Source organism: Leiobunum rupestre, chromosome 11 (genome assembly GCF_980474605.1).
Source record: "Leiobunum rupestre chromosome 11, qqLeiRupe1.1.hap1, whole genome shotgun sequence".
In the NCBI taxonomy this organism is placed as follows: Eukaryota; Metazoa; Arthropoda; class Arachnida; order Opiliones; family Sclerosomatidae; genus Leiobunum; species Leiobunum rupestre.
In genome coordinates, this window is record NC_143394.1 from 29,516,344 (window position 1) to 29,541,038 (window position 24,695).

General features: G+C 37.8%; 1 protein-coding gene across 3 annotated transcripts in view; it reads right to left on the bottom strand.

The window, feature by feature from the left end:
- Nucleotides 1–24,695, bottom strand: part of LOC149922185 (high affinity cAMP-specific and IBMX-insensitive 3',5'-cyclic phosphodiesterase 8B-like) — a 94,962-nt gene that overhangs the window by 29,649 nt on the left and 40,618 nt on the right. The window contains exon 1 of one of the 3 annotated variants that reach the window (XM_090162098.1): nucleotides 21,795–22,546. The exons of the other annotated variants lie outside the window; for them this stretch is intronic. Coding sequence (XP_090018224.1) covers nucleotides 21,795–21,887 — 93 coding nt within the window. The 5' untranslated portion in view covers nucleotides 21,888–22,546. Of the gene's footprint in view, nucleotides 1–21,794; nucleotides 22,547–24,695 lie in introns of those variants that run through there. 3 annotated transcript variants of the gene reach the window in all.

The window sequence follows — 24,695 nt, forward strand, 5'->3', positions numbered from 1 at the left end:
TGAAAATTAAAAACTCTTCCGAGGAGAGGTATATTTTGGCTTGCCAACTTGTGTTCAAATTCAATAATTTATCAGTATTTGGCCAGAGTAAACGTTAATTTACTGCTGAAAGTGTTTCCATTTCAACTAAGTCTACGGTGGCCGTTGAAAAGGCTGTAGGCGGCGACTTTTCAGCCGTTCTTATTTGACACTTCCAGCCTGACTTATATGGCCATTGGCTAAACAGACTATCAGTAAAGAAATTACCGTTGGGAGAATAAGAAGTATCATACTTATAACTATCATTATGTTACTTATGTTTTTACTTATATAAACCCGCTTTTAGTTTATACGCAACTTTGCTGACACAACTAACTGCCACCTAGGAGCAACAAACACAAGGAGAACGCAGCTAGCCTTTAAACACGCTAACGAAGGGTTGTGCACGAATTTCATTGGACGAGCGTCACGAGCCCTTACGCTGAACGTTTTACGGAAAGGGGGAAGACAATTTCCGAATTTTCCCCTTCCGACGGCAGCAGGCGCTAAAGCGTCTAACCAATGAAAAACGTACACAAGAAAATCCACGACTTTTGACGGGTTGCGTTCTCCTTGTGTGGGGTGTTGTGTTTGTTGCTCCTAGCTGCCAGGGCTGTTCAAAATGCTTTTTTTTGCAAAATGCAAAATATTTTCTCCATAACTCAAAATGCAAAACACTTTCTCCATAACACAAAATGCAAAGTGTAAAATGCAAAATATTTTCTCCATAAATCAAAATGTAAAATGCAAAATATTTTCTCCATAACTCAAAATGTAAAATGTAAAATGCAAGATATTTTCTCCATAACTTAAAATGCAAAATGTAAAATGCAAAATATTTTCTACATAACTCAAAACAAAAATACAAAATGCATTTTGAAAATTGGTTTTTCTAAATGCAAAATGTAAAATGTAAAATGGTTTTTGCAGTTCAAAATAAAAATGCAAAATGTTTTTACAAATGCAGTTAGTTTGTAATAATTAATAATTAATTAATTATTATTATAAATTAGTAATTATTTCAAAAGGCAAAATACTTTTTCCATAACTAAAAATGAAAAATACTTTCTCCACAACTCAAAAGGCAAAATGTAAAATGCAAAATGCTTTTTCTAGCTCAAAATGGAAAATGGTATTTCGCATTTTCAAAATGCATTTTGAAAAAATCTGATAACAGGGCAGTAGGTGAATAGGTTTGCTACGGTTTTATATGGAATTTTGATACGTTTCGTCAAGAATCTATTCGGGTTAATCGAGAATATGAAACCCCAACTACAGCGTTTGTTTTCATGATTTCCGCCTTACAAGTAGAGAGCCTGCGACGCTAGCAGAATGCCTTCACCCCCCCTTTCTCGCGTTACAAGAGGAAACGCCGAGGAATAACGAGTCGAATCGGGTACTGTCTACATATTCTCTGTTCACCTGAATGCATTATTGGTTTCGCCAGAAGAAAGGATGTGATTTCCTTTAATAGTGTATATCGCTATTATCTCTGACAAATCGCAAACACATTTACGCCGCATTGTTTTCACCCGAAAACGGATGTGTTTTTGACAAAATTTCCCCTTCGCGAGCCTCCCTGGGGTTCATTGCACTAAATAATTACCGTTTCGTTCATGATGGATCGCCTTATTTCACATTTCTGCCAACTGGCTCAACAGAAGCACGGCCTAACTTCCGTTAGCTACGTTCCAAAATCGGGTATTTCAAATAGAAGTAAATTTGGGCCAAAACAATATTGAAATTTTAAAATATAGTATTACGAAACGCTTTTGAAAAATAGTAAAAAACCGTTTACCTTAGAAACTATATGCCTTTTAATTTTAATATTTTTACTGTAAGTTTAGCAATGCTCTTTTGAAAAACGTCAAGAACGCCAATTCGGTTAAAGTCGAGTTACCCGGATTTGGGAATAAGGTCGCGAAGATCTTAGAAGAAACTTTGACCACTAGTGGCGTGACTGAGCTAGAGGTCTTCCAAACAGACGGCAGGCGTCGTCAAGACTACCGATGGAATAAATATTCGTTGTCAAGACTACCAATCAAACTACTTACAGAACTTCTATAGATCCGTCACGTCACTAGCAGCTAGGAGCTACAAACGCAAGGAGAACGCAGCTAGCCTTTAAACACGCTAACGCAGTATTGTGTACAAATTTCATTGGACGAGCCTATACGCTGAACGTTTTACGGAAAGGGGGAAGACGCTACGAATTCCCCCCTTCTAAAAAATGAAAAATGTACGACTTTTGACGAGGTTTATTCTCCTTGCGTGTTTGTTGCTCCTAGCTAGCAGAAAGTGTTTTCTTCTAAACGGACGATTTTCCTTGGCCAAAGATTCTTCTTCTTAGCGTGGGCGATTGTTTGATTTAAAAATATGCTCCCTTTAAAGGGGAACGGTCAAGCTTTAACCAGTTAGATAGCCCTATAGCCCATTAAAAACTAAAATTTATGGCGAAAACCGCATCAAAAAATATTGAGTGGTTAATTTTTAATAAAAAAAAGAAATTTCGGGAAATCGAAAAGCGCGCGTCTGCCGCGACACCTGGTGAGAAGTCGGCGAGACAGAAAATCAACGTATAAGCGCGCGCTGCTGAAGACGCAAAAAAATTGTTTTGCACGCGCGGCGCCGCCGGCGCGTTAGAGTTATAAGAGACCTAAGCCTAAATTGGGCGATTTTAAAAGTTAGGATAGTTCGCAAATCGCTCATACGGGGTTAGGGGCGCTGGCGGCAGCCCCTAAGATGGCGGCGAAAATTCAAACCCAAACACCTGGCGTTATTTTTCGTTTCAACTTTTTGGGGCAAAAGCTATTTTTTCAAGACAAAAAAAGGTACGTGTTAGTATATTGAACGTCTTGTTAATCTTTTGATACGGAAATAAGGCCATATTTGGAAAAGCTTGGCCGTTCCTCTTTCAGACTGTTCCTTCTGAAGAGCAACAATCCAAAATAAGGATCAAAGGAATCATCCTTTTTCATAGAATCTCTGGTGCCCGCATTGATTAATTCCGAGATCTATCGAATCGTAGTTTATAAGATTAGGCTTAATCTAGTTCCTCTCTGCGTGGGCGTTTTATTTTAACTCCCCGCCACTAGATGTCACGGCGTAAAAGATTAAAAAAAAAGCGGTCTCTGCGGGTATGACGCTTTCGCAGGCTTCGGTCGGGGCTCTCTAATCAAATGTGATGTCCCCTTCTTTTTTATTTCATTTTCCAGTCAAGAAGCTTCTTTTTCGGATAATATATAAAACCAGAAGCGTATAAGATGCCTCGTTCTAGTGAAGTGTCCATCTCGTATTCCGCTTATCTTGAAACGCGGTCACTTTAGCAGTTCCAAGCAGCTTTTTTCAAATGTTCCCGACTTTAGGAAGCGAAAATAGTGCGTGGCTAAGAAAATTCGTTTATAAATAAATATTTCTTAGCGGTGTAAAATTTACATTTGATATTGGTAAGCCGATTAATAACTGCAATCAGAAGTACATAATATCGAGGGGCAGGTCACTTCCATTTTGGGTGCGTCTTAATCATAGTAAAATGATTAAATCCGGGTAATCGTGATTAAATCAGGATAATCAAGATTAAAAAATCTAATCAAGATTAGAAAATATAATCACGATTTAAACGAGATTTAATCATTCTAATCATGATCTAATCTTTTTAATCAGGATTTAATCATTTAAACGAGATTTAATCATTCTAATCATGATCTAATCTTTTTAATTAGATTTAATCATTTTAATTAGATTTAATCATTTTAATTAGATTTAATCATTTTAATTAGATTTAATCATTTTAATTAGATTTAATCATTTTAATTAGATTTAATCGTTTTAATTAGATTTAATCATTTTAATTAGATTTAATCATCTTAATCACGATTTAATCAATATAATCGGTCGAATAGATAATTTATCATTAAAATCAAAACTAAAGTACGATTTAAGCATACTAATCACGATATAATTTTTTCATCAGGATTTAATCATTTTAAACAGATTTAATCATTTTAATCAGATTTAACCATTTAATCATTATTAAATCAGATTTAAACATTCTAATCATGATTAAATCAGATTTAAACATTCTAATCATGATTAATCGTGATTTAATCAACTTAATCGTGATTAAATTGAATTTTATCAAAATAATCACGATTAAATCGGATTTAATCTTTTGAGGGGTGCGTCGTTAATCGATGAAGTGACCTGCCCCTCGCATAATATATCCCCTACGAGAGAAATAGCCATCTAAGACGTACCCATGAACCGTCTACGTACCCATGAACCGTCTACGTACCTTCGCGGGCAGTTTCAATGGGCGCCAAAACGCGGACCCACACGCCACTCGAAATTTACGGTTGTAAAATGTACAAATTAATAAATAAATATTTACTTATTTATCAGTCATATTTTCCAATGAAATTGTTTTAGAAAGACAAAATAAGAACGAATTTCCTCTGCAATGTTTTTTCTTCAGAAACCTATTTGGCCAAATGAGTGTGAGCCAACGAAACTACATGGTTCATACGAAAAACGTAAAGGAAAATGAATACTATCTGACACCTAGGAGCAACAAACACAGCACCCCACACAAGGAGAACGCAACCCGTCAAAAGTCGTGGATTTTCTTGAGTACATTTTTCATTGGCTAGACGCTTTAGCGCCTGCTGCCGTCGGAAGGGGAAAATTCGGAAATTGTCTTCCCCCCGCCCGTAAAACGTTCAGCGTAAAGGCTCGTGACGCTCGTCCAATGAAATTCGTACACAACCCTTCGTTAGCGTGTTTAAAGGCTAGCTGCGTTCTCCTTGTGTTTGTTGCTCCTAGGTGGCACTGTATGCGATGTTTGCAAGTAGCGTCGTAAGCATATGTGGTAGCTGTGCCCTGCCTTAAAACCGCTATAGGGACATTATTCTACGTCACAGGTCACGAGGAAAAACACCACACGATCTTGTTTAGCAAATAATCAGGTGACCACCGTAAGGTTCTTAATGTCATGGCCACCATACATCCGTTACCATTCGAGTGGCAACCATAAGTAAGACTTCCTTCCCCAAATTCCGCCTGTTTTATCGTTATTGAACGGGAGCGCCATCTAGATTATTTTTATTGGGTAAAGGTAACTTTTATTTTAAATAAATATTTACCGAAAATATTTATTTTAGAAATTATAAAAGTAAATAAATTTTATTAAATTATTTTCATAAATAATAGACCCCGCCATTGTTTTCTTATTATTTCAAGAGCTTTTATTTATCTACAAAAGAAGGAGCTGTTTAAAATTCCACACAAAATCATTCACCCGGATGGGGTAAGAAAGTCTGACTTCTTATGGGACACTTGTTTCCATTACGGGTATTGCGTCGTAATCCAACCTGATATAGTTGAATAACCCTGCTAATATTTTCTTCCAGGATGGGGTGTATGCTTTTGCGTTTTGTTGGAAAATTGGCACCCGTCCTCGACTCGTACTTTTCTCGTAGTAAGATATTTGATACGCTTCTGATAATAAAATATAAAACGAATATAAGAAGGAAATCCAGTAGCGAGAGAAGTGCGGTGCTGTTTTGGTTCCCTTTCGTTTTTTTGTCGTGTCAAGTTTCTCTCTTCCCTTTTTTCGGCTGTCTGTTACAGTAGGTACATAAAAAAAAATTCTTCTTCTTTTAGGGTCAGAGCTTGCCCTAATAGAAAGAACTTAGGCCTAGCTGTCATTTTCCAACAATTTTTTCATCCTTTTCTTTTCGGTGATTTTCAAAGGCTTTAGTTTTTTACCCTTTAATCTGGCTTTTATTCCTTTACAACCCACGTTATAAATTATCGGAATAACGGTCAATAGGAGGAAAGAAATTGTAGTTAAGCGTGTCAAGGCTCAGCTTGTTTTTTTTTCGTTTCTTCGAACATCAGCTAAGATTACCATTTTTCCCCTTGTCCCATAGAATGATAGAAGTCGGATTTCGTAATGCTAAAATGATTTTACGAATATAAAAATAAGAACTAAAATCTTACCCGGGTAATGTAATAATAATAAGTATATCGAGACTTATACCATTGAGTTGAGAATAACATAGAGCCCCAGAGCGGATTTTCTCCATAAGCTTTAAGCATACCATTAGTGACAACGGGACTGAAAATCAAAGAACTTTATCATTTACCTTCTACAATGCATTCTCGTCTCCCGCCAGACGGCGCGCGCGTGAGATTCCCCGAGACATTAATGCTCTGTCACAGGCTGTTTAATATTGTCAACTGAAGGCGCCAGGCGTACTTTGATAAAGTTCCTTGATTTTCAGTCCCGTTGCCACTAATGCTAAGCTTAAAGTCTATGGAGAAAATCCGTTCTGGGGCTCTATATTATTCTCAACTCCATGGCTTATAAACAAATGCACCATAATAAGGCCCTGTCAGCTAAGTAATTTTACTGCCATTATCTCAGGTTCCTTTAAAATATCTAGAAATGTTTAGACAAGAGAGTGGGGATGCCGGTACAAATTACCGGGCAGCCCAAGGGCCCTAGTATTATCTTTAGTATACTTTTCCCAGGTTTCTCCCAGAAAAAAAATAGCTCTCTCCAGGATTTGGGTACATTTGTTCGAATTTCCTTCGTCCGAACGGTGGTACAAATGTCCGAATGATCATTTGTCCGAATGCCGGAAAACAGGATCGTATGTCCGAAAACGTATTTCATTTGCCCGAAAAATTTATCACAACTTTTGTTGGTGATTTAGTCGTTCAATTTATGTTAACTTTACTGGCGAATTTCATTTGTTCGAATAATCGTTTGTCCGTTTTTTCGAACATTAGGAATTGTTTTTTTTTAAATATTGTTAATATAATAAAATAGTAACATTAACGTGAACCTAACCTAAAATATCCACAAAATCCAACGGAATTCCCATATCGGCCAAAGGAAAAATGGACATAATAGGATAAAATGATTAGACATTATAATCCGTGTATTATTGAAATATTTTACAATTCATTTTATTTTGAATTTAACAAAATGTAAAAAACAGCATTAAGAAATACTAATTTAGGGACAGAATTCGGACAAGTGATGCTACCGATTCGGACGAATGAAACAAACAAGTTGTCCAATTCGAACAATTGAAACATTTGTTATTTCGGCCGTTCGGACGAATGAAATTCGAACAAATGTACCTACCCCCTCTCAAGTGGTCACGGAGATCTTGGGCCCGAAATTAATATTTTACCGGGGCCAAGACCCACTCTCGACGCCCCTGGTTATATCTACATCAAAATTTAAAGCTAGTAGTGAGCTGTTGCCGAAATAGATCCTAAATATGACTAAATGCTACGGTTTTCCCCTTCCACGAAAACTTGTAGAGGTTAACGGTAATAGTTAGTGTAGGGAGCTGTTGGCTCGCGTGGCTTGCAGGGCTTGTCACCACCCTCCTACGCGGTGTAACCCGGCCACCTGTATTAAGGAATTAAAAGTCGCTTGATTGCTTTGGGCCTACGGTGGGTGTCTTGGGTATTGAAATTAGCGAAAAAGTAGATTCATCCATTATGAAAAGGGATAAAAAAGCTAAACCCTAAACAAATTTTGAGAAATTTAAAAACTTACAAATAGCTGACTATTATTATTATTATTATTATTATTATTAAACATGGACCAATTGAACATTTTGGAATAATAGACAGGTGAAGAGAACCCTCTTGGAAACGTGTACGGGGAACTTGTAGGAGCGTAGATTGCAGGCGATAAAGCTACGTCTACACTCCTTCAAGTTTCCCTACACGTTTTCAAGCGCTGGTTTAACTTTCAAGAAAATTAACTAATGAAACTTTTAAAAGCAAACTGTTTTTTTGAAATTTCAACAACTGGGTCCGTAAAATACGTCACTGAATTAATAACAAAAACCCGCTATTTTAGTATTTATTGCGGTGCCATCTAAGTTAGTTTTCCGCAAGAAGAGGCTATTTAAGTTTTGTAGAAAAAAAAAGAAAAAGAAATTACGTACTAAGAATTTTTATTTTCTGATCGTAGATGGCGCATATGTAGAGCGTATTACTGAAGTGGTATATTGAGAAACTGTAATAATTGTTGTTTAAGTAGAAGTGTCCACCTGGGTCATTAAAATGAAACGTGTACTTTCGTGGAAGGGATGCACGCATCCACGATTTTTAATCGAAATTCGAGCCTGTTAGGGTACACGTTTCAGCATATGTAACATAATTACTCATAAGTATGCCACTAGCTCTATTTCTTCACTAACAGTTTGTTTCACAGATATTGCGTCATCCGTACCATAAGTCATATTTGACGTCATCAAATCTCAAATGCCTATTATGCCGTCGCACAATTAGCACTACGTCTGATAAACCGACGGCCATAATTTTAGTAAACAAACCGCTTTGAACAACCAAGGCTTAGGAGCTAAAATGAACTACAGTATAGTGTCAAGTGCTGTTAATGCAATTAATTTGCAAATTAATGAAGTTCTTGGAGACTCAGCTTCTAAAATAAATTTAAATTGTCAAATAAAAGAAGCAGGTTTGTTGGAAAAAATTGTTGAAATTCAGCCTCAGGTTGAGCTTTTCTGGGACATCTAAAACGTTGGAGTCTTTTGAGTTCTTTTGAGCCTAGTCCTAACTCTTCTAGGCTTGATATAGGTTTTAATAACGCTGGTGGAATATCCCACTTCGACGACTTGTTCCATTTTCGGAAAGCGATCACTGAACCATATTGTTCATTTTCCCCAACCTTTTCTTTTTCTAAACTACTCATTATTTAACTTCATCCTCACAAACCGAGCGAGTTTATAAATTCCAATAAAGCTTCATTGGGCTGACTAAAATTCCAACATCAAAAATTCCCACTCAATTTAGAGGTTTTCCATTGGCTTAAATACATATGTTAGTAGCCAATAGTGTGACTCCCAAAATTACTAGGATGAATAAAAAGGCTAAAATCTAACGTAGTCCACCTTTTTACTGGTTCGTGGTGAAACAAACCGTTAGTGAAGATTTTTGAATGGAATAAAGGTACAGTGGCATACTTATGAGTAATTATGTTACATATGGTTTCAGTAAAATGCAAAACTTTCACCGCGTAGGGATATTTACCTATTGATAAGCTATATTTTCCTGACGAAACGTGTTTTGAAAAAGCGACCTAGACATGTACGTTTTCTTCCGAACCTTTTGGCGTAGGTAATATTTCAAGCGAATAACATGATAATTAAATTTATTTATTTATTTATATAATAAAGAAATCGGTCACTAAGCTAGTGTTAGCTTATATGTGGCCGTACAGTACATCAAAATAGTTACAGGTTATTAATTAAACAACAAAAACTTACAAAATACAAATAATGAATTCTTATCTCGCAAAAGATTAATTAAATTCTTCTGTTAGAAGTACAATAACTTTCCATACTCCCAAAAGTTAATATTGTAGAGTTTAATCGTTAACACGGTATTAACGCGCTAATAATTTAAATTATAAACCGAATAAGCTGGAAACGTACATAGATCGAGGACATTCCGTCAAACTGATTTCCATATTATATTGGACATCACCAAGTCACTCTGTATAAAGGACCTGGACTGATAATCTATTAGTAAGTCATTAGGACTTGGCCGACTATTCCCGCTAAACCTCGGTCACTCCGCGCTCGCGACTACATTTACAATTTTTAATCGATTTCGCCGCGGCGCTCCGCAGATCATTCTATTCCCGAAGCGAATATATTTTACTTTTGAATAGCGTATGAGGCTCCATGATCAAAATTGAAACGAGGCCCAATGCGCGGCCCCAGAGGCGAAACCCTTCAGAAACCCTGGCCCGAATCTAGACCGCGCTTTTCTTACGCTTTGTAGCTTCCATCGAAATCTGGTTCGCATTCGACCGCCACTATAGCTTGGAGTTTTCCAACGGAAGAAAGGATAATGAATGAGTTTCGATGGAACTTTGGAATTTTAAGGAATGAGGACCCCCTTTCCGATTGGGGCCCGGGGTTATCCCATCAATATAAAAAGAAAGCCAAATTAGCGAACGGGAGAGGGCCGTGGACAAAATATCCCTTGATAACTGATTCATGAGCGAATTTAAATTGTATGTATTTATTATTTATACTTAGGAAGTATGACATTGTGGAGGCCACCCACAGGCACATATGGTCTAGTTTTCCCACGTCACGAGGGGGGGGGGAGGATAAATGCCATCAATCGCGTCGGTAGACGTACGTTTTAGATAACCAATGAAGTACCGAGCCCATTTGATTGAACTTTAATGGGACGAGCATACTGGCAGGGGCGAACCGTTAACTTTGGGGCCCTGGATTTACACTGTTTGGGCTAGGAACCCGAATAGAAAAGTGTATTCCCCCACCAAGAGGTTCCCCTCCCTCTCTATGTCCAGAATCGCGGACATAAGTGCTTTATCAACATGTTTTTAAAAAACTCGTCAGCTAGTTTTCTTTTCGCCTCGAAGGCATATGTGCCGAAGTACCGCGTTTATTCCCATTAAATAACGGTCTTTCATACCTTTGTCGTGGTTTATTTGCAATATTTTGACCGTTGGTGGTTTCTCCAAAGCTAGTTTTCGAATATAAAGTACTCGATCAGAAAAACTAGCAGACGGGAAGCCAATTGAAAATAAAATATTTACGATAGATGGCGCTACTTTGTTATGTCCATGCATTTTTAGTTGCGGTTAACCTAACTTTGGGTTAGTTGTGGCGACTCATTCGCCATTTTGTCAAAAAATAATAATTTTACCCCTTTTTAATTTTTAATTTAAATTGTTTTTATTTATTTTTGAACGTGAAGGGGCCATAAAGACCATGCCTAAATCAGCCCCTGCATACTGGCAGCTAGTAGCAACAAACACAACACCCTACACAAGGAGAACGCAGCCCGTCAAAAGTCGTGCATTTTCTTGTCTACATTTTTCATTGGTTAGACCATGGACTAATTAATGTATACACAGGGACGGTCCGCACAACGCTACTCTCTCATAAAATCGGCGACTAAGTCTTGTTAATGCTGTTCCCTCTTTTCCTCCCCCCTTAAGCAAAGTTAGCCGAGTCAAAACGTCATCAAACGGAAAAACGATGCTGCCCTCTATCTGCAAGTCTTGGAGTCTATCGATGTTGGCGTCTGCTTATGATTTGAAAACCAAACGGTTTTTTTCGTTCATTTGAATAAGGTGTATGATTTAAGAGCTTTAATTTATTTAAGTAGTTTTACAAATTAATTATGAGAAAAAAGCTGTGTGTTTACCCTTCGTGTAAAAGTGATTCGAAGTATTGTCATAAAGAACACACGAAAGATTTCTTTATACCTTTCCTGTTCATCTTTTTCTAAGCCTTGTCCAAAAATATCTTTGATTTACCATTATCGGAATCACTTAAATCCACTTTTTTAATCTTCTTTTTGTCTGGAGAAATTGAGAATAACGTCTCGAATGTATGGGCCGAAAAATTAATATCAATCAATTTAATTGTTAATATAAATGAATTCATTTACCAAACGCACGTGGAGCTTACAACATCGCCGGCAAGGCGACTGATTTTTTTTTTGTTCCCTTAAACCTTTCCTCCCGTTTCCATCCCCCTTGACTCAGTTTGTCGTTAGTTCGCACAATCGCCGCTCGAGGGCACATTTAGCAATCGCTAGCCGCTAAATTTCCTATGCGGACCGTCCCTGTGTATACATTAATTAGTCCATGGTTAGACGCTTTAGCGCCTGCTGCCGTCGGAAGGGGAAAATTCGGAAATTGTCTTCCCCCCCCCCCCGCCCGTAAAACGTTCAGCGTAAAAACTCGTCCAATGATATTTGTACACAACACTGCGTTAGCGTGTTTAAATTCTAGCTGCGTTCTGTTTGTGTTTGTTGCTCCTAGCTGCCAGCTAGGAGCAACAAACACAAGGAGAACGCAGCTAGCGTCTAGCCAATGAAAAATGTACACAAGAAAATCCACGACTTTTGACTGGTTGCGTTTTCCTTGTGTGGGGTGTTGTGTTTGTTGCTCCTAGCTGGCAGATCGTCAGGTGAATTGAGACTCTGAAAGAAACGCCAAAAAAGCATAGCCATTCTCCCTAAAGGAATAAATAAGTAAATTTTTGATTAAAGAGACTGTATTTAAACATGAACAATTCGATGTACCCTTCATCTCCTGTTTTGACGTTAAACAGTATATCGGCAACTATAGTAAATGAAATGAGAGGGAACGATGGCAGTGAATAAAAAAATTAAAATATTTGCCATTTCTCCTTTAAAAAAATTGAAACTTTGAATATTTTTTTCGAACTCAAGTCGAAGAGAAATATTTAAAAAAACGTGCGCAGTTTTAATTTAAAATCCGGTATTATTAAAATCCAAGGAAAAGAACCCAATCCAATTACACTAGGTTCCTCGAAAAATGCGTTTTCTAAGCCAGATTTAGCGAATGGATACGAGATTCCCTTGATGAACTAAAAACAGCGTATCTTACAGGATCAACCATGCTAGTATACATCCTATCATAAGTAGAGTAATAACAATAAGTATGACACTGGACGATTTCGGTTAGTGACAGACTGTCGCGGAGTGTTTGCGCTATCGGAAATTTCGGAAGATGAATCTAGTCACATCGTTTACAAAATTATTGCATGGTTAGTGGTTAGTGTAATCATAGACGAAGAAATTTTTCACAAAGGATATCCCGAGCCTTACGCTAAAAAGCCTTTCCCAGTATATAAAGTTCCTCGCAATGGCTACTGAGGTGAACGGTCACTCACCTAGCGGATTTACAAGAAAGCTCTAATCACCTGGGGATGTTTTGATGTTTTTTTTAAAGTTTCGAAAATACTTGTGCGAATGGATAGTAAATTAGGCTTAAAAAGAACGTGCTACTTATTTAATCCATGGTGCTGGTAATGATATATAGTTTTATAACACCTGGCGCCTTCTAGCGGTGAGACATTGCCCTTGTGAAACATTTATTAATACGGTTTAACCTAGGAACAGAAATTTGTATTCCCCCATCACGGACTCGCTGTTTTAGCTTCGGCAACGCGAGAGCTATACAATTTCGGACATACGAGCGTAGCGCCATCGTAAAAATAGGCGGAATTTTTTGTCTCTATAAATTTTGCCTACTTTTCATTCTATTCACAAGGATTTTTTTTAACAAGTTGAAACACGAATATTTTACCTGGATTCTACGAAACTAATTTCGGAGATGTTTATTTAATTTGAAGACAAAATAAATAAATCTTTAACACGATTTTAAAACCGGCACGCATTTCTAACCAAGTCCCAACGAACACGCGGACGAAATTTTGACGACGGTGTCCGCTAGGTGTCTCTAGTATCTTATGTCCCAATTCCCCACATTGCCAGGCCTATGAATCCCATATTTTCCCTCCAGTATTTCCATCCTCCTAGGTTTAACGGTGATAAATACAGACGCGTTTAAGTCTCAAATTCTAAAATAACAACCTTAACATATTTGCCCAGCTAAACGTAGTTTTTAAACTTTGGCTGATTCCTCAAATACTTATACTCATTACGTTACTTTTGATACAACTATTGAACTGCCTCATTGACGCAAATACGTCTAGAATAGAGAATTCACGCTAATAAAATATCTTTTTTTCCCTCGAGTGATCTCATCTTGGCGACGCAGGGATGCATAGGCACTGCTTTCTTATCTTTATCCTCTTTGAGAAAAACGTAGCTAGTAATGACGTTACATTTCCTATTAATAACTAGCTCTCTTAAGACTACACTACCGAATTCTCTATCTCGGTTTAACTCTCGCCATTTGATAGACAAGTACTCGATACCACTAACTATCGATACAACGTAATCCCTTTTGGGGAATAATGTCGTTGGAAACCCAGTCATTGCTTTCCTATCGCCAAGATTTATCTCCGGATTTCTAGAAGTTGTATCTGCAGCGAGGATTACATTGTACTATTTCTTTTATCCGATACGGTATGCGCTGCCAGAGTGTTTCAAAGATTTTTCTCGGTACAATCGGCTAGGCCGAGGCTTAAGATCGATTTCTTTACGCATAATGCATGCGGTATAATGTAGAAGTGAGCCCTTTGGTTTCCGCCCATTTGCTATTGAGACAATATGTGTTGACACTTTCTCCGAGTGTACGGATAGGGTAAAAGTTATACGTATTTTATTTGGTTTTGCTCGCTAAATCCACGCGATTTCCATACCGCACACGGAAGAAAAGTTTTACTATTTTTTTGGGATGTCGCAATCTAGATAAAAACTAGTTAGAGATGGTAGGCGGGGTCGCTTGCGTTTTAGGTTTGTTCAAACTGTATATCTCCGTTCGAAATTCGAGTCCTTTTTCAATCGAACTTTAGGTTAGAAAATCGAATAAAAATTTAGTATATGGAAATCGTTATTTTTATGTTATTTGGGTTACACAAGTAGTTCACGGTATCGACTCACGTTTTATTTAGTCAATATTTAGAATTATTTAGTTAGTTTCTAAATGTATTAAAAACATTCAGCAATATTTTTAAATAAGGTTATAATAATTATAAATGTTAAAATTCCGATCCATGGTAAAATTAAATTTTAAAAATAAATAGATATCAAAGGAGCTGATACTTCATGGATATAAAAATGTTTTTATTAAAATTTTTCGGGAGCTTTCAAACCGTGGTCCTTCGTCAGCCGTTACATCATTAATACTGAACATTAATACAGAAATTTACAAAATTAAAAATTAAAAAATTAAAATACTTAAAAAAATTTTAATTTTGTAAATTTCTGTATTAATGTTCAGTATTAATGATGTAACGGCTGACGAAGGACCACGGTTTGAAAGCTCCCGAAAAATTTTAATAAAAACATTTTTATATCCATGAAGTATCAGCTCCTTTGATATCTATTTATTTTTAAAATTTTAAAGGTTATATTAATCTTATTTTGGGTTAGCGTGGAATGTGAAACTTGGTATAATTTGCTTTTCAGACCGTTGTATCCATTGACCAAGTATCACCAACCGCGAGAGTTACGAGAATTACCATAACGTAGGCGGCTTTCAACGTAACCCAATCCTTTCCAAAATCAAAGTAATCAAAAACGAGACAGCACTGACACGTACTATAATTTGGATCAGAAACCCCTTTCATTTCCAAACGAGAAATTTTCGGCGAACCGTGTCACCCCAGCGGCCAATCTCCATACGAAACCGTCGGCTCTCCTTGCAGAGACGGACGCGCGGATAGAGGAGGACTGTACAGACATCTCGAGGGGGATGGGGGAGTGCCTCTATTGGAACTGCCGGAAGCCGACGCTGGTGTGTCGTAATAAAATTCCCCTTGGATGACTTTTCTACGCCTATAAGAGTTCGAATAGTAACGAAATTAGATAGAAGGAAAGAGTACCTCGGGCAATGTGATCCGGTTACAGCTAATAAGTCTCATTACGCTTATATAAAAGAAATGGGCCCTGCTGGACAAAACTAAAAATATACCCAATAAGACCAGCGATTCTCTATACAGGGTGATAGAGATTAGCCTTTCACCTTGGACAAAGAAACTATCGGACCGGAATCGTAAGCAAAAACCACGACCTTCAAATTTAGTAGCCCACCAGCGCTCCTACCGTAAGAATCGCTAAACGTCTCCACCCAAATACGAAGTACGCGTAACAAAACTTTATATGGCGAGATCATATATTAGGCTTAACGAGCTCAATTTTTGTATGGAAATCTTTTCAATATAGAACGCCGTGGCGCTAAATGCGTCGCTGTTTCTAAAAGTACGAAGTGCGCAATCTATACTCTCGGAAAAACGGTACCTGTCATTGCGTACACTATTCCAGCAGTGTGGTGAAATCTTTCAAAATTTACAACCCTACCAGTATGAGTTACCTCCGTAGTTGTTCGAGTTACCTCCGTAGTTAATAATAATAATACCACCTTAGGCCTAAACCATCAAGCGACTTATGAAGCCATTAATTCAGGTGGCCGGTTACAATGCGTAGGAGGGTGATGGCAAGCCCTGCATGCCACGAGATCGAGCCAACAGCTCCCTACCGTTAACCCCGACAAGTTTTAATGGAAGGGGAAACCGAAGAACTCGGGGGAAAACCCCTTAAACTCAACGCAGAAGGAGTTGTTCCGAGTTTTCACCCAGTGCCACAAGCTGGGATCGAACCCGGCTCCTCTTGCTGCGAGGCGAAAGTGCTAACCACTCCACCACCCCAATGTTGTTCGAGTTACCTCCGTAGTTGTTCGAGTTAAGTACGTAGTTGTTCGAGTTAAGTACGTAGTTGTTCGAGTTAAGTACGTAGTTGTTCGAGTTAAGTACGTAGTTGTTCGAGTTAAGTACGTAGTTGTACGAGTTAAGTACGTAGTTGTACGAGTTAAGTACGTAGTTGTACGAGTTAAGTACGTAGTTGCACGAGTTAAGTACGTAGTTGCACGAGTTAAGTACGTAGTTGTACGAGTTAAGTACGTAGTTGCACGAGTTAAGTACGTAGTTGCACGAGTTAAGTACGTAGTTGCACGAGTTAAGTACGTAGTTGCACGAGTTAAGTACGTAGTTGCACGAGTTAAGTACGTAGTTGCACGAGTTAAGTACGTAGTTGCACGAGTTAAGTACGTAGTTGCACGAGTTAAGTACGTAGTTGCACGAGTTAAGTACGTAGTTTCACGAGTTAAGTACGTAGTTTCACGAGTTCAGTACGTAGTTTCACGAGTTAAGTACGTAGTTTCACGAGTTAAGTACATAGTTTCACGAGTTAAGTACGTAGTTTCACGAGTTAAGTACGTAGTTGTACGAGTTAAGTACGTAGTTTCACGAGTTAAGTACGTAGTTGTACGAGTTAAGTACGTAGTTTCACGAGTTAAGTACGTAGTTGTACGAGTTAAGTACGTAGTTGTACGAGTTAAGTACGTAGTTGTACGAGTTAAGTACGTAGTTGCACGAGTTAAGTACGTAGTTGCACGAGTTAAGTACGTAGTTGCACGAGTTAAGTACGTAGTTGCACGAGTTAAGTACGTAGTTGCACGAGTTAAGTACGTAGTTTCACGAGTTAAGTACGTAGTTTCACGAGTTCAGTACGTAGTTTCACGAGTTAAGTACGTAGTTTCACGAGTTAAGTACATAGTTTCACGAGTTAAGTACGTAGTTTCACGAGTTAAGTACGTAGTTGTACGAGTTAAGTACGTAGTTTCACGAGTTAAGTACGTAGTTGTACGAGTTAAGTACGTAGTTTCACGAGTTAAGTACGTAGTTGTACGAGTTAAGTACGTAGTTGTACGAGTTAAGTACGTAGTTGCACGAGTTAAGTACGTAGTTTCACGAGTTAAGTACGTAGTTGTACGAGTTAAGTACGTAGTTTCACGAGTTAAGTACGTAGTTGTACGAGTTAAGTACGTAGTTGCACGAGTTAAGTACGAAGTACGTAATTGCACGAGTTAAGTACGTAATTTCACGAGTTAAGTACGTAATTGCACGAGTTAAGTACGTAATTGCACGAGTTAAGTACGTAATTGCACGAGTTAAGTACGAAGTTGCACGAGTTAAGTACGTAGTTGCACGAGTTAAGTACGTAATTGCACGAGTTAAGTACGTAATTGCACGAGTTAAGTACGTAGTTGCACGAGTTAAGTACGTAATTGCACGAGTTAAGTACGTAATTGCACGAGTTAAGTACGTAATTGCACGAGTTAAGTACGTAGTTGCACGAGTTAAGTACGTAGTTGTACGAGTTAAGTACGTAGTTGTACGAGTTAAGTACGTAGTTGTACGAGTTAAGTACGTAGTTGTACGAGTTAAGTACGTAGTTGTACGAGTTAAGTACGTAGTTGTACGAGTTAAGTACGTAGTTGTACGAGTTAAGTACGTAGTTGCACGAGTTAAGTACGAAGTACGTAATTGCACGAGTTAAGTACGTAATTGCACGAGTTAAGTACGTAATTGCACGAGTTAAGTACGTAATTGCACGAGTTAAGTACGTAATTGCACGAGTTAAGTACGAAGTTGTACGAGTTAAGTACGTAGTTGCACGAGTTAAGTACGTAATTGCACGAGTTAAGTACGTAGTTGCACGAGTTAAGTACGTAATTGCACGAGTTAAGTACGTAGTTGCACGAGTTAAGTACGTAATTGCACGAGTTAAGTACGTAATTGCACGAGTTAAGTACGTAGTTGCACGAGTTAAGTACGTAGTTGTACGAGTTAAGTACGTAGTTGTACGAGTTAAGTACGTAGTTGTACGAGTTGATTACATGAATTTTAAATTTGACTCATTCGAAGGATTTTTGGAAGTCTTTATTATTTTTTATTCTAATTTTAAAATGAACGAACTAGGAATCTATATGGCAATTAGTGTTGTTGAGGTGATTTCAACCACGAAAAGCGTTATCCGTATCACCCTGTTCGTAAGGGAAGACGAGGGAATTCAGTGTTTTTTTTTGTCCGGCGCTGAGGTCCGAGGATGAATGGCTAGTGACCCGTTCAGTGTTTATAGTTTGCCAGTAAGCCTCTAATCTCTTTCTCGAGAGAAACCCGACGCGTGGCGTCTTCCTTTTGCCGCTTTTATATATTATTTGCTTTGGGACAACGTACGTCACTAGCCGCGACAATAGTCGCATTAGCCTCCTTTTATGGCAGAGTGAGAGCGAGAGTCGCCCTAACACCGCCACTTACCTAAGATGGCCCGGAATAGAATAAACCCCCGTGGCTATCTCCGAACGAACTATCAAGTTAACGTTCCGCTAAGCTTAGCCACGTCTTGTGTTTCTACTGTTTTATTGATTTTCGCGTATAGATGGTCAAAGGAAAACCAATATGTTTTGACTCGCCCTCCCTTCCCCACCTTTTTTATTTTTTGGTACGTTTCTAGGATATTCTATAGTGCAGTGACCAAGCCCTACTCCGCCCTTTTACTGTTCCATCGGTTTTCGGATTTTCGTGCGAAACTAAAGGCTTGTTTTCACTATGGACAAGACCTCCGCGATGGCGAGCATTGACTGAAAAAATGCATTAGGCCTAGATTTTTAAAGTTGATGCTCGTCGTCGCGCCGTTTTGGGCCAAGTGAAAACCAACCTTAACGCACAGTGATTTTTTTACTTCGAGACTAGGCTGGATTTCACTTGTATGGGACCAATAGGCAGGGACGGCATCGACCCAAAAAAATAACCCCTCCTAGGGGACTTTGTCCCCTCGGAGAGGTAACCAATTCTTAGGCTACTTTATACTAGAGGAAAGACGGCAAATGTTGACGCAAAAATTCCTGTTAGGGCTGGATTTCGAAAACGCTTCGACGCTCGCCGTCGAGTCCAAAACATTGTATTGCCCCAATGAAAACCAATCCCTAAGCCTGATGTTAATTATTTTTTTGCGTTCACGCACTATGTAATGTCGGGGCGTTTTTTCCCAAGTGAAAACAAGACCGAATAGTTTGGAAACGAAAGACGTCACCGACGTTGACTGCGGTCTTCAATAAATAATAATTTGACGCTTCTCACAACTCAAGTCACGCGTGAGAAATGTCACCGATTTCGGTGGGAAATCTTGCTAGAATGTATTGATTCGAATTGGCCAATCCAGTTAGAATTGACCGACTTTTTTCGGAGCCTCGTAGCCACTACGTTGCGAACGCCATCGGACGGTTGGAATCGGTATACTTAAGGCTGATTTTCACTTGGGCAAAAACGACTGAACGGCCATCGTTGACGCAAAAATATTGTATTAAGCCTAACGTGGATTTTTCGCGTCGACGTTTTTCCCAAGTGAAAACCAGTCTTTAAGTTAACAGTGTCGTAACGAATCCTTAGTAAAGGGAATTCAATAAGAAACTAAGTTACGCCTTTCGTAAGTCCAATCTTTTTTCGCCGATGTGCAAAACCCGAGAAAGGATCCGGAAAGTCGGAATTTCGACTCGGACACGTTTTGCATATCACTCAAAAGAGTCGAAAAGCCGACTTCTCAAAGTGTTTGAACTTCCCCGTCGCTTCACTAATTAGACGTTTGACGGGTTTGAACCCATTAAGCCGCTGCATAACGCGTATTCATCAGCCTTTGTCGAGGCTGAATGGTGGCGATTGGAAATTGCGACGAACGCCAATGTGTAGGTTTGTCTTAAACAATGGTGAGATTCAGTCCCGTCTCATCTCATTAACCAACAAAGTCAAATAGAAGAATTGAGCCTGGACAGGACTAAGCAATTAATTTCGTCGCACGCTCCGTCATTCCTAACCCACGTATGACGTCAGATGCGTTTACACCGTTTTAAAAGTTTTAACAAGCTCCGAACTTTGCTATTTCTCGCCGCTAGGTGGGAGTACATTCCTACTCTGCCAATGACGCGTGTTTTTCCTGCCTAATTGAAGAACTACTTTTCCCTTTCTCTAGACGGTTTGAAATACTTTTATTTTGACAAGCTGGTAACTCGCGCTATTTTTACAACGAGCCAACTTTCGCTACAACTTCGAGCTTTTTTTACGTAGCTATATATTTTAACCAACGGGAATGTTGGTTTTCACTATTTTTAAGCGGCTTAAAGACTAGACGTGTTTTTCTAGAATTTCTCTGAAAGGGTTCTTTTTATTTTTATTGGCCTCTTTGGAGAATTTCGCGCCTTACCGCTGGCATATTTATGGTAAAGACTGTTAATTACGTCAAATTACGAGCCTTCTAATTAGAATTAACGGTTCCGGAGAGACGTGTATTTTCCCTCGTAAGTCGACTCATACTTTATACCCTGGTGTAAGGAGCTTGGAACGTTTACACCGGCGTTTGACCTATTTTCCACCAATTTTGCCATTTTTTTTAAGTTAATACATAAACTTATAAAACTATAAAGGTTTTTATTAAATCATGGACAGTAAATTAAGAGGACAGTGCATTTTATTTCTCCCCGCGTATCAATCAGCTCGAGAGACTCCGAGGGAGTCTTGCAAGGTCGTGTATACCACGTGATCTTAAAATTTAAAAATGGCAATCTAATGCGGTTGATATTGTTACGTAATTTTTGCGCTTTATATTTTAAGTAATTTTTAATTTTGGGTTTTTAATTCAATAAAAACTTTCAACTGATATTTAGTATATCTATAAAAACGTGAAAAAATACTTTTTGCCGTAAAAATGTACTTCGTGTTTATCTTTTTTCTTTTTTCGAACAGTATCGTCCACTCTTAGCGATACTTGGTTTTTTTTTTCAAATAACCTTTGGCCGACTCCCTTACAAGGAGATATACCGAAATGTAACCCACCGATTTTGTTCAAACTCGGGGGATTGGTAGACCTTCATGTAACTTGAAAAATCCTATAGGGAATTTATTCAATGGGCAACCGTTTTGCCATGGCAACGAAAAATGTTTTTGACAACAACAAATTTAAATTTTCCTATTGAAAATAACATGGGATTCTGAACGATATTTTAAAAAATTTCGAAATTTCGAAAATGACCAAAATAGAAAAAATAGATATAAATTGACAAAAAAAACATCAAAACTGATCAACTTTTGATCAATTTGAGGTCAAAATCCCATGTTATTTTTAATGGGAAAATTTAATATTTTGTGTTGTCAAAAACATTTTTCGTTGCCATGGCAAAATGGTTGCCCATTGAATAAATTCCCTTTAGGATTTTTCATGATACATGAAGGTCTACCAATCCCCCGAGTTTGAACAAAATCGGTGGGTTACACTTCGGGATGTCTCCTTGTTAGTGTGATTGGTTTACGGGGGCTAAAAACCAGCCTTTTTACCGATCCTCTAAAATCTACTATCCATGATTAAATGTTATGTATATTTAAATAAATATATGGGCATTGTAAACTTACCGAATCAGCGTCGCTGGCAGTGGCTGACAAAATTTGTTCAGTTTTTTCATCGCGAGACGGAATATTCAATCTGAGACAAGGTTTTTTACTCATTTTCAACGTTCTATTTCTGTTCCGAACATGGAGAAACTGGAATAAAGAAGGTCTCGACCGAGAAAATCCAATTTGAAGTATAACGTCGCGAGCCCAAAATGCTAAAATTTTCAACACCTTTTTCTTTTCGTTATAAATTTCAAAAGTAAACGTTGTTTTCACCGTAACGAGAAAAAAGTTTCGACGGTATATAGTGCCGTACGCAATTCCAGCGGACGTCAGAGTTTTTGGGTAAATTGAATTTTCTTTTATTTCTGCAACGAATTTGTTCTTTCGACGAGGGAATTCTTCGTAAAAAAGACAGACGTTTTATATTAGAGAAAAATAGAACGGAATGGCTTCCTTGTCATCGCGAACTTTCCGACGGAAAAGAATTATTTAATAGCAATAATTACGTATTTTTCAGTCAATTTCCCTGACATGTTATGGCGTAACGCGTATTTTTCTAGCCGTTAATAAATCGTGGGTAGACGTATCGAGACGCGTTTCCATACAACGGTATAGCTTCAAACCGAACGTGACAGATCGCTTTCCAGAAGGCGTCCAATGTACGTCTTCTTTCCGGTCCAAGGACGCGTTAATTGTCTGTCTATAATGTAACGTCACTATTTGTACATTGCGGAATGAACGCAACCCCACGCGATGGAAATCCGGGACTGACAAATATTTTCATTAATGGCTAAACAATACTACTTGCGTGTGGTCGAAATGGTAGTTTTCAATGAAATTATATTTTTAATACAATTCTATGTATTTTAGAAAAATACCTTTGAATTGATATGAAAGATAATTTCGAAAAATTTTCATATTAAATTTATCCTTTATGATATTATTATTATTATTTAAATTTGAAATTTGAATTTTAAATTTATTATTTTCACCAAATCAAATGGTAAACATTAAGTATCATACGGATAATATTCTTAATTTTTGAGCTTCACTACTCCTCTAACTATGATTATTTTTAATTTAATATTTTTCGCGTAATTCGTTAGGAAAATATCATTTGACATACGAAAGAATCGTACTTGTTGTCATTACTACTTCATTGATTGTCAAACGTAACGACATAATTCAGGGTAATTGTTTCTTTTTTAAAACCGATAGGTGGGGCGTGGCGAATTTAAAACATTTCTTCACTTCTAACAGCTCGTATTTAGCAATTGACAACTATGATTTGGTCCACATTTCGAATTGAGTTTACGTAGCTGACAAAATAAACGTCTCCTACCGTATTAACCGTGTCCGTGGTTTTCTCACCGCAGCGTCCCGAACAATGAAGAGAGTAACCCGACTGAATAAGAACCAAATTCCTTATATTCGGGGGAAAAGGCGACCCGACTTAAATATGACGTAGTTTGTTATGAAAGAAAATTAATACTTTCCACGGCGGTTTTGGGAATGAGGGGGCGTCAGTTTGACGGCGTACGCGCGCGGTTCAACTTCACTTCGAACAACTACCAAAGGCGGGAGGTTAGCTACTTATTCCGCGATTTTAATACCAAGTAACAGTCAACCGTTTATGGAACAATGTACAAGTTTTCAACGTCGAAATATGATAAGTGAACGTTTTTGCCAGCTTCCAATTTTCAATGTGTATATTAATCAACGTTGAAAGAAGCCTGCTGAAGTTGCGGCACATTTCAGGCATCACTGACCACGTTCCGCTTTCCTCCGCCTTTGAACCGAGTGGGACAATTTTCCATCGTCATCGCGTCCTATACTGACTTAGGTGTTTGCGCTCGATATTGTTTGATAGGCATGTGTACAAATAGTTTTCATTTGGCTCCATTCTCATTTTATATCAATAGTTGTTGAGTGTTATTTTGCTGTTGTATTTTTTACAAATCTTTGTGCGTTTTTTTATCTATATAGATTGAGTCAAGTACTCCAACGCGTTCTTTATGGAAGATCCCAACAATTTTAGGGAATACTTCTACAGAAAACAACTAAGTTGTTAACTTGTTGTAGCAGTAGTGCTAAGGGTGGCTGAAGTAGACTATATAGCCTAAAATATATGAATGAATAAATATTTCTTGACCCTTTGAAATATAAATACCTTTTGTACCAAGGTGGAAATCTCTGATAAAAGAGAAGAACCTTTAGCAGAGGTAACACCATTAGATTAGATTTTTAAATATGTCAATGGAAGTAAGTGTGATCCGGAGGTAAGTGTGATCACCACCAAATTATTTCCCCAAATATTATTATAATAAAAAATTTGATGAATGGATATTGAAATATACTTAATAATACACATTTTGTTTATTTTCAATATTAATTTAAATTCAATTTAGTTTTTAAAACTTTTAGTAGAAAAAACGTTATACTCTTCTACTTGTGTTTAGAGATTTTATACCCAAAAGAAAAGTTCTGTAACTTCTTTCATAACTGGCAAACCGGTTTTATATTTTGGTATTTTGTAGTCTGCTTACCTTTTTACCTGTATTTTTGCTAATAATTTGAGGTTTTCAAAATTTTACCTGGAAAAACTCTTTCTAAATTTGCAGTGTGGGGTAAGTGTTATCAGTTAATCAATGCTAAATTTTGGTAAAATAATTTATGGACAACTTTTTATAATTTTCTTGATGTAAACTTACTAAAAAAGGAAAGTTTAAGGTTTAGCTAGCCTTATAAGCATCTGGGTACTTAAGTTAAAAAATATATTATTTTAGAACTACGAAAACTAATTTGCTTTATTATTTAACCTCTGTACGTAATTTCATTGCGATTGTCAAGGATTTCACGTGACCACAATTACCCCCCCCCCCCCCCTATCACACTTGCCCCGCATTTTGGGGCTAAGTG